An 11267-nucleotide genomic window follows, 5' to 3' on the forward strand; every position below is an offset into this window, starting at 1 on the left:
AGGACCTCTCAAACATCAGCAAGATGTCTTTTCCACACACCTTGGTGAGACAACCCCAAAACAAGTACACAGAGTTGAAAAGCCACTTCTCCCCTGGAGGCCTCAAGAACTCTTGATAGGAATAAATGTGCCCAGCAATTACTCAAGGGGTGAGTACAGCCTTCCAGTGACAGACCTGCTGAGAGGCTCAGAAATAAATATGTTAATAATCAAATATCAATCCTGCGCCTGAGCTCACGGGAGGACTTTCAAGTCTAATTAGCAGCAGATTTGTACCATCACTGCCTGGGCTCAAGGGACAGTTCTCCGTGGTTCCCACGAAGCAAGAGGCTCTGCTATAAGCCAGCAGCATCCCATCTGCAAGGATTACCTCCGGATCCCCTGTGCTCCAGGCTGGAGGGCAGGCAGGACTCAGGTAAGCCAAGATGAGAGGTGCCTCCAGGCTTTGATCTGTGCAAAGCGACTCCCTGAGCTGCCAACCCAGTGCAGGCAGGAAGACAGGCAGGGGCAGGGAGGACAGGCAGCACATCAGGAGGAGAGGCATCCTGAGCCTACAGCTCAACCTACACTCCGCTGCTTGCACACAACCCCTACATAGGCAGGGAGCTCCTCTCCCCACAGCATCCTGTCATGAAGCCCCAGAACACCCCCAAAATCTCTCCATCCCCAGACTGATCGTTGCCCCCAACAATTACCCACAGCTTCAGGAGGCCAGTCCACAAATGGAGGACATTTTCCAGTCTACCTCAGCCTTTCCTCTTGTACACCTCATCACCAGTGCAAAGAGCTGCCCCCACCCTCCACCAGACCGAAGGGAAGTGTAGCTTGTGATGTCACTCGCACAACCAAGCTCGGTGCAGGGGGACTTGGCTCTAAGAGGGAGGGGATTGCATCTGCAAAGAAACCCGGTTCCTCACTGAAGGCAAAAACAAACCCTGGGACTTGGCAACAGTTTGGGGACATCCATCAATCCCTGCCTGGGCCAGGCTGCCCTGCTGAAGCTCAGTGAAGTTCTTTTCTCAGGTAGATGGAAATGCCATCAGATCAGACCTTTCTCCAATCCATCACAGTGGGACAGACAGTGCCCAGGGGGGTGCTGCCATCACCTCTGCCTGTGTGTTTTTTAAGCAGGGCCACATCCTGCTCCTGAGGATGCTATGATGGAAACCACACTGAGGACCACCCTGAGCACAACTGGGGATGGATGGTCTGCCAAGCTGGGAACAGAACCCATTCATCTGGCCCCATGGGGGGAGCACCTGGCAGATATTCGGTCAGAGATCACTGACCCAGCAGCAGCTGCCAGGGACACTTATTTGCACCAATTAATTGTGGGTGGGGATGTCTGGTCTGGCAGCAGGCACCCTGCTAACACGCTCCTCCCAGCCTGGCAGTGGGCATAGCTCCAAGCTGAGGGGAGAATTACAGACAGGGTGACGGCAGTCACATCTAGGGTTCTTCCTCAGGGATGGCCTGGCAATGTCTGTGCCTGAGATGCTGTGCCCATGAACAACAAAATCAGCACTTCATCCCTCCCAGGGGCACACACGTACCCATGTTCAACTGTGCCCCCGAGCCAGGGCACAGCTGCCCCCACCCAGCTTCTCTGCCAGCCCCAAGAGACCTCCCCAGCACCACTGAGCTGTGCATGCTGGCAAACAAGGGGTTACCAGCCCCTCACTTCCCCACCGTTATTTAATTAAGCAGTGATAAAAAGTAAAACGTATTATCAGAGAGTGACAGCGGGTTGTAATTACAGCAGGGCGGGCTGAGAAAACAAACAGTGCTGAGGGAGGAGCAGGGTGGCTTGGGGCTGGGGAGACACCACGGCCCCTGGGGACCCATGTCGCTGCCCCAGAGCTGTGACCCAGGGCAGAGGTGGGTCCCTGGGGTCTGCAGTTGATGAAGAAGAGGACAGAAGGCTTCTTTGCCCCCATGGATGTGGTCCCAAAAGGGCTCCCAGCACACACAGTCCTGAGCTGGGCTGGATGAGGACAGCAAGTTCCCCCTCCAGCGTTCCCCTTGGGAGGCTGTGAGGTCCCCAGGAGGGAGTCCTGGTTTGAATCCCATGCATGGGGCTGCTATCACCAGCTGTTGCTGCCTGCTGGGACCTTGCTGTGAGCAGTTGCAGAGTGGCCCTGTGGCCCCAAGGGAGCCACAAAGAGTCCCACACAGCCTGCACCTTGCTGGGGCTTCCTGGGGTCCCTGGTTCTGAAGCAAGAAGCCAGGAGAGATTTGGCTGTTGGTAGGAAGCGCTTGTGACCCCACAGTTTGGGAAGCTTAGAGGAGCTGGAGCAGCACACGGTGGGCCAAGGCAAGGACATGGCAGGGGCGCAGGCTGCCACAACACACACCCTGATCAATGCAGGAGATGCTTCTGGCCCTTGTCACTGTGGAGCAGTTGGGACAAGCCTCTTTCAGAAGAGCTGTGCAGGAGTGATCAGACACCAAAGCCACAACAAACACATTCATCCCTCCCAGCCAGGGTCCAGGTGGGACTCAGCAGTTTCAGGAAGACATCTCATGGAGCTCATATCATCACTGCCAGCACAATGTGGCTGTGGAATCACAAGCCCAGCAAGTCCTGGGATGCTCCCAGCTGGCCATCCCACCAAGCTGCCCTTTCCCAGGGCAGTGGTGGCCGGGGCGATGGGGAGCCAGGGCCAAGCGTCACTCACCAGAGCAGCACTCCTGCTGATCCTCTCCGTTACGCAACAAATTATTCCACTCACATTAATGACTTTGCGGCAAAGGGGGAAATGACATGAATGATTCCCAGTGCCGGGCAGTGACTCACTTTGCACGGTGGAGGGAGGCAGGGCAGGGTGGGAGGATATTTGCTCGGGCCAGACAGAGCGGTGCAGGCTCAGCCAGCGGCTGGGCTCAGAAGATGCAACTTCTGGAAGGAAAGCGGAGGGGGGAAAAAATGAGGTACTTAAGGGCATATCCCACCACCCAGGAGAGGGCTGAGATGTCCCCATGGGACATCAGGATCAGCCCTAATCACAGCATATTACAGCATCCCTCGCTGTGCTGCTCAAGCCCTGCAACTGATTTGCCAATCTGTGCTGCAAACCCAAAACTCAGCACCAGCAGCCACCCCCACCACTCTGGGGTCAGACTGGGAGCCAAGATCCCATGCAGGTGCAACTAGATCTGGGGGAGCTGTGCCCAAATGCTGGAGCCCCCCGACTCCAGCATGTCCCCTGGAGCACAGCAGGATGGGCAGCTGCCTGCCACAGCCTTCGGGCAGCAGTCAGGGGCAAAGGGGACCTGTCACACTGGATCTAGCACAGAGCCTGGCACCAGACTCTCTCCCTTCTCCCTCATGTCCGGGAGGCTTTGCTAAGTCACACCACCAAAAATTAATCAGTATTTCCTCTGATGTAAATCAAGAGCTGTCAACAGCCCACCAGAGCAGCCTTCCTGGGGACACCAGAGACACGTGGAGACACACCAGGGACTTCAACAACCCACTGCCAAGTAGCACAGGGGGATCCTTACAGTGACAGAGGGCCAGGTGGATTATTGCCTTTAAACCCATTCAGGAGCTTTCTGTAAGCAATGCAGTTTTTAAAAATTCAATCAAGGAAGAAGCAATTAAGCAAACAGAGCAGGAGCAGTGGCTCACCTGTCTAATCTCATTAGCTAGCAGGCCAGCTCTCTTCCCACCCTGCTGTGGCTGGATGGGCTGCAGTAACCAGGTGAGAGCAGCCTAATGGCTCTTCCATGGCTCCTGCTATGTCTAAGGGTGATCCATGGATATGTGAGTTTGCCAGTGCCTCCCTGCATCCTGCAGGGCTGCACCTTCCCCTTCCACCTTCCCCAGCCGGGCCAAGGGGAAAAGCATGGAAACCCTCTTTCCTGTGACTTAGATCCTGGCCAGACTGTCACTGATGATCCATCCCTAAAAAGCACTTTTTTATGTGCAAGTGCACAGGTTCAGTGATGAAAAGAGGGCAGCCCTGCTGCTGGAGCCAGTGCCTGGAGCAGGGTTCCCTTTTCTGCCCCGCAGAAGCTCAGCAACAGGGTTGTGCCAGTCTCTCATGGTAGCATCTTGCCAAGAAACCTCTCCCTGCTTTAGGCTATCAAGCCACTTCCCAGTAGGAACATTACTGCCCCAGGAGGTGGCTCATGGGTGCACAGCAGGTCAGCTCAGGGGGGTCCCTTCCTGCCTGGTCAGTTCCTCCATCTCCATACAGCTGAGCTCAGGCAGTAGATTCATGCCACCAGACCTCCTGCAGAGCTAGTCAATCCATTCTTGTTTCTGACCTGCTCTGTTAGAGGGGCCACAGGCAAAGCCATCCATCTATGCTGCCAGCCTAGCACTGCCCCTTGAGGCTCTGAGTATTCTCTGCCTGCTCCAGCGTGGTCCTTGTCAGAGGTGGGGCACCTGCTTGTATGGCCTCCAGACTCTGATGTCCCCTGGTCCCCAGTGTCCCCAGCTAAGGTGAGCAGGAGCAGCATGGGTGGGACATCAACCCTCTCTCTGCACCCCAGAGCCCCCAGCAGCAATGGGGTCAGGAGGGGTGCCAGCCACCTGAACAGGAGGGATCCTGACGTGACAGGTGAGTTGCCCTGTCTGGAACAGACTGGAAGTGTTTGGAGAGACCCAAATTCAGATGCAGATGACACCCCACCCTCCCTCTATGCCCTCTATCCCTGTCAGCTTCCAAACAAGTCAATTACTCACACTGCTCCTGAGGGGCTGCATCACTCATTTTCCTTTGAAGCAGAGGGCAAATTTACTAAAGAGCCAGAAAAGCCTGAGCCATTGTTATGGCTCAGAGGACAGAAGGATCCCAAAAAGATCCTCCTACCCAGAACAGCCCTGCTGCCACATCCCTTTTGCAAAGCCACTCGAGTGGGGCATCACCCAGAGCAGGGCCCCTCCATCCCCTACATCCCAACAAACGCACTGTCCTGCTGCTCACCCCCATGGCATGGCACCCACCCAGCCCCAGCTGCTGGCAGAGCACCCTGGCACTAACAATGGGTTGAACAGGACCCCTGCACCCACCTTCAGCCCTTGCCCTGTGCAAAGGGGCTTCTGTCCCACTTTGCTCCCTGGGAAGCTGCTTGCACCAGCCCCAGCAGTTCACTTCCCTAGCAATAACCAGTCCTGGGGCTCCACAACCCCTTAGCATATGATTTTGACCACCACTCCAAGCAAGAGCCCCTCTCCATGGTGTCGGGGAGGCAGCCCATCCAGCTCAGTCCCCCCAGCAGGCACAACAGGGAGATTCACTCCACTAGAGGCTCATTCATCTGCAGCACGATTAAAGCCCAGAGCTGGGATCCATCCTGGTGGCAGGAGAGCCATTTGCCAGCAGATGGATTTATCATCTCCCAAGCACAGCAATTTGGCTTAAACAAAACCAAACCACTTCTTTTAATGAAAACACCATTTATGAGCAGAGCCAGGGAGGGAGGGGGAGAGCAGCTCCACTAATGGGGTCTCTTCCGTCATTCAGGGCTGGAGTGACACTGATGCTCCAGCTGCCAGGCAAGTGCATGAGGCTTAGCTTCAGCCAGGATGTATAAACCTGGTATGTCGTGGGGGAAACCAGAACCCACTCCAAGGACCAGCTTTGCTCACCCTCCCAAACCTCCCCCTGTCCCAGCTCCCAAGACTCTGGGGGCAATTGCTCCCAGCACACCACACAAGGAGGAAAGCAGCAGCACCACTGTCTTGAGAACATGTTCTTTGGCTGCAACATAGCCAGCTGTGGGCAAAAACTCCTCTCCATGCCCAGACACATAGATGGCGAAAGAGCAAACCCCTCCCTGCCCGTGCATCACCAGCCCAGTGCAGCAGAAGCTGTGCACCATGGCTGAAGTTGTGACAACCCATGAATTATGCATTGGCATCTGCAGAAATCAGCCGTTTAACCTCCCCAACCAAACCCATGAACTTCCTGTCAATTAATATTGTGCCACCAATTCCCAGCGGGCTCCAACCTGCCTCTGCCTGTGGGGATGCAGCAGCAGCTGCCAAAAACTCAGCTCTAGCCTCTCCACCTGCAAAATCCAATCCACCCACGGGCAGTGGTATCCAGCAGCATTTTCCTGGTGTCCCCTGCCCTGCATGCAGCTCTGACCTGGCGTGGGCTCAGAGCAGCATCCCGCATCCCCACTGGCAGGATCTCAACCTCTAGTCAGCAGAGGCCACAACACCCCTTGAGAGGGCATCTATCAGCATTGAAGAGCTGCAGACAAGCCAGGACAGCAAAGAGGGAAGAGGCAGAAGGGTACAGATGCCAGAGAGAGGGAGACAGCAGACAGAGATGATGCAGGCAACACTCCCATCACCCCAGGAAGGTGCAGCATCTGTTGAGGGCATGGCGCTTGGGCACAGAGGGGACCCCACAGGAGCCCCCCACCCTAGTGCATGACTGGGACCCATTTCCCCACCATACCCCACCCTGAACTGGGGGTCTTCTGGGGAGGTTTGGGACCTGGCTTGAAGGTCAGCCTGGCTTCCAGCCCAGCCAAGCCACCGGGCTGCAGGCAGTGGTAGCAGAAGCAGCAAGAGGAGGCGAGTTGCATGGGGCAGCAGTGGCAGCATGGAGGAGGCAGTTTAGCAGTGGAACAGGGGGATGCGTAGCATGTTTGGTTCCCATGTCCCCCAGAGGAAGGACACTGATGTATGTCACCCCTTCTGGGGGCTACTTCTAGAAAGCGACAAACCATGAGTGCTGCTGGCCCTAGGGATGCGGGCAGCTCGTCCTGCCAGACCAGCGTGGGCAGGGCAGAGTGAGGTGGCCATGCACCCTGTGCTGCTTGAGGAAGCAACTGGGCAAGAGAAGGAGCTTTGTTCTGCCTCTGGGTGAGGCACTGCCATGGTCTCAGGCACAGTATGTATCCCAGTCCCCCTCCCCAGGATCCAGCCCAGCACACAGCCACAGCACACAACCTACCACACACATAGGGCACCCAGCCCCTGCCTGCCTCCTGCCCTCACTGCCACCCCATTGACCCTGTCAATCCATCCTTCAGCTGCAGATCACAACTCTTCCCCCTACACACACTATTATTCAGGGCAGGCTAGCACTGACACCCCTTCCACACCTTGGGCAATACATTTTCCCTCTTGCAGGTGGAAGCCCAACACAGCAGCAAGCTCACAGAGATTTTCCTCCTGCCCAGGTGAGCACGGGCTGCGAGCAGCCACGATGGAACTGCCGGGTTTGCCAGCAGCAGAGCAAGCCCCTGGCACTGCCCTAGATCTGCCCATCACCCAGGACCTGCCTGCAGCAGATGCATCACTGGGGCACAGGTCTTTGACTTTATCCCATGGCATGGACTGGAGCCTGGTACCACCGTCCTCCCTTTGGAATGTTTGTGGGAGACAGCTTGGCCCCATCTCTCGTTTCTTACTGCTGCTGGGAGAGATGCCTCTGAAACACCCTCCCTCCAGGTAGGAAGAAGAGCTCAGCCAGAGGCTGTGCTGCCCCTACACTGGTACATGCTGTTTTCATCTCACTGGGTGGGCTGTGAAAGTGCTAAGAGTTGGGGACTCCCCATCCATCAGCTGTGCCTTGGGAGGCAGGAGGATCCCAAAGCTCTGCAGGTGGTCTCTGTAGCAATTGCTCACCTGCTGCAAACACTGCAGCTGCCTTCAGTGTGGAGCAAAGTGGTTGCCCAAGAATCCGCAACATGACAACAGGAGGGAGAAAGCAGGAGTGAAAAAGCAGGAGTGAAAAAGCAGGAGTGAAAAAGCAGGAGTGAAAAGTGAGCCTCCTACTCCCTTTCAGGGAACCAACAGCCCTGGAGATGAACCCCTCATCCTTCCAAAATGCAGCTAGGGGATGTGAACCACCCCAAACAGCCCAGGCATTGACCTAGTGCTGGCACATCCCATCCTGCTTGCAGGACATAGCACAACTGGGTTGGGCTTGTCCTGTGGGGTGAGATGGGGCCCCAGGTCACCTGCTCCGGCTCCCCAACTGGGGCTGGGGCAGCCCCACCACCCATACACCCCTAAAGAGTGGTGGACAGGAGGGGAAGCTGCTTTCAAGCTGCCCTCACTTCTCCTGTTGCCAGGATTTGGGGCCAGGGACATGGTACCTGTGCTCCTCAGGGCAAAGTGGCATGGGGCTCCCATTTCTCCCACATGGACGGCCATGTCCAAAGCAGTCCTGCAACACTGTCTCTGGGCTCTGCTTGCACACTAATCACTCATGCCATTAGAGGGCTGGAGAAATAATGGAATTTATGGATGTTTTTTATGTCTCACTAGCGTCATCTAAATACCTCAGAAATAGACCGGTTTAATTTCCTAGTGGTGTAACCTAACCATTTATCTCCTAAACATCCAGGTAGGTGCCCAGCCCCAGGCTCAGCAGCCACCCCAGCTGCCCTCACCCCACATCACTGCACTGGGGCACAGGCAGAGCCCATCCCAGCTCATCCCAGCACAGCCGGGCTGTCTTCCCCTGGCACACGGAGCCAGTGGCTGCTCCCCTCGTTCACACGGCAGCCCTCACTCACTCGCTCACTCACTCGGGCACTCTCACACACACATCCACGTGCCACACGCCCACACGGCTGCTCTGGCTGAGGACTGGGGCAGCCAGGCACCTCTGGAGATGCTGTAGGGATGGGGGCTTGCCACCGCACTTTCACTTCAGAAGCTCTTTACATTTAAAAATCAACGTGCTGCTGGGGAAGGTGGGGGATGTTTCTACCCTGCACACAGCTGGGGGTCCTGCTTCTCCTTAGCCACTCTCCTTTTTCTGGAAGGAGGTATTTCTAACCCTCCTTGAGGAGGTCTCATCACCCCCAACACTGTTTTGGGGAAGCGATGGGGAGGCAGCAGGACAGACTGCTGTCCTCATGCACACCAGCAATTGTTGGATCTACTGTGGGGCTGTCACATCGCCTGACATCAAATAATATCTTGGTTAATATCTCTTGCATTAAAGACATCCCTCAGATCCTGACACACCCTGATGGATGGGGGCCCCCAAAGCTGCAGAAACACCCTGAACTGCTCATGGCTGTCTCCAAGCAGGGCTGAGCTACCAAACAGAGGGTGTCAGCAGGGACCCTCCTACCCACAGGGACAGACCAAGCCACACTGGCATTCACTATGGCCTCACAAGGGTCCTGGCTCCTCACCACATCCCCAGGGAACTGGGAAAGCCCAGGTCAGGTTAGCAGGCATAAGCTTGAGCTGTTAAACCCTCCCTAGAGCTAAGGCTGCATCCCCTCTCCTCCTGCCTGCCTCATTTCTGCACTCTTTCTGGGAAGAAAACAACTCTCCCTTCACAGGGAAGGATGACTTTGTTACGTTCAGTCAACATAGGAGAAATTGGTGCCACTGGAACTAGCTCCCTGCCTGGGCAGCTGGTGTAACCACCGGCTCTGCACTGGCCAGTCAGTGACCTGACAGTGATGGCAAGTGAGTGACACGCCCTTCTGGGGCCTCCATTTTCCGTGCTGGGAAATGGGGCAGGTATTTCCAGCCTTATTCCGCAGAGACTCCCCAACAGGCCCATCCCTGCAGGCAGCAGCACAGCTCCCCTCTGCCTAGGTTCCTGCTCCATGGTTGGCTCAGAGGTAAGCCCAGGCATAAAAGGTCTCAGCCTCAGAGAGACTGGAATTTATTTTTAACCTCAGTTTGATTTAAATCCATATGGACATTTTAAAGTTACCAGAGGAACCAAAAGTTGTGTGTGGGTTCCAAGTTCCGACACAGCTCAAAAATTTCTTCCCTGCAGCACATTTGGGCAGGCAGCAAGTGGCATTTCCCACATGTGGGGCTGCCCAGGAAAGCAGAACAGAGGTCCTGCCCTGCTACCACCACCTCCTCAAAACTTCAGAGCAAAGCCCAAAATCCACACCTGACTGTGGCAGGAGAAGCACCACTGGGACCCAGGGAAGCCTCCTGTGTACACACCCTAGTTCCTGAGGCACAAGGGCACCCAAGCCCACTGGCTATGGACAGGTTTAGCTCCATCATGGGCACCAGTAGGCAGGAACTGGAACTGCTGGCCCATTTCACAGCACCTGCAATAGAGGGTCTGAAAGGGGACAGGATTGGGCCTGATTTGTGGAAAGCACATGGGGAAGGAGGGGTGTCACCAGCTCCAGCCCAGCTGCTTTGCTACTGGACCGCAGGGCATGAGGTGTGATGGATGGGTGGATGTTGTGGTGGGATGTGGGAAGCTAGGCAATTCCCTGCTGGGGCAAAGGATGGAGGGGGATGCAATAGGGTCATATTTGACCTTTCTGGCCCTCAGCCACCCCATCCCAGGAGCAGAAGCATCACTGGAGATGTTCTGAGGGACACCGGGTGACAGGTGGAGAAGACACCAGGCTCTGTGGCACTGCTGGGGTTTGCTGAGCAGGGTGAACCTCTTCTTTCCCAGGGGACCCTGCTGCCGGGGTGCTGCCATGCTACCCCAGGGTGCAGTGGGGACTCCAAGGCATGGCCAAGAAAGCCCAGCACCAAACCCTGGTGCCCAAGAAGCCTGGGAGCAGCAGTGAGGAAGGTGAGCTTGGGGGAGGCCAAAAGCCATCAAAGCATCCCAACCTTCCGGAGGAGGCCTTTTTCCTGCAAATCTGCCTCGGTGCCATCCTCGCCCAGCTGGGACCGACTCGAACCCCATTCCCAGAGCATCCCCGGGCCCCGGGACTGTCTCCCTGCTCCAGCGCTGGAGTCGCGGCCGCCCTCCCCCTCCTCCCCGGGCAAGGAGTGCGGCGAAGCGGGGCGGGTGGGGGCCGGGGCTCAGCTGGGTCTGGAAGCCGGGTGCTCAGGGTGCCCGGGGCCGGGTCGAGGTGCCCGGGGCCGCCCCCGCGCCGTGGTCCCGAGCGGCTGCTGCACCTTCCCCGGCGGGCGGCACTCACCCGTGAGCTGGTCGTAGGAGCCATCCAGGTCGCGGGAGTCGGACAGGCTCTCCTTCCTGCCCTTGCTCCGCATCTTCCCGCCCGGCCGGAGCGGCGGGGGGAACCGCGACGGGGCGCACGGGCTCCGCCGCCGGGCAGGGGGGCCCCGGCCCGCCGCCTCCCCCCGCCCCGCTACCCGCGGCACTCACCGCGGCAGCAGGAAGGGGCCGGCGGTGCCGGGAGCTCGGCTCGGTACGGCTCGGTACGGCAGGCAGGAGCGCGCAGCCGCCCCTCTCCCCCCCGCCGCCGGGGCTGGGCACGGCCGCCCCCTCCCTTCCTCCCTCCCCCCCGTCCTTCCCCGCCTCCTCCCGGGAGCCGCCGGTCCGGCCCCGTCGCTCAGCGCCGCGCCACTGCGGGGAAACTGAGGCACGGCT

At 57.4% G+C, this 11267-nt stretch overlaps 1 protein-coding gene across 2 annotated transcripts in view; it reads right to left on the minus strand.

The window, feature by feature from the left end:
- Positions 1–10948, minus strand: part of KCNIP2 (potassium voltage-gated channel interacting protein 2) — a 44476-nt gene extending 33528 nt beyond the window's left edge. For both annotated transcript variants that reach the window (XM_051619578.1, XM_051619576.1), the window contains exon 1: positions 10855–10948. In XM_051619578.1, the coding sequence (XP_051475538.1) occupies positions 10855–10927 (73 nt within the window). In that variant the 5' untranslated portion in view covers positions 10928–10948. The remainder of the gene's footprint in view (positions 1–10854) is intronic.
- Positions 10949–11267: the final 319 nt, after the last annotated feature.

This window comes from Apus apus, chromosome 4, assembly GCF_020740795.1.
Source record: "Apus apus isolate bApuApu2 chromosome 4, bApuApu2.pri.cur, whole genome shotgun sequence".
NCBI classification, from domain to species: Eukaryota; Metazoa; Chordata; class Aves; order Apodiformes; family Apodidae; genus Apus; species Apus apus.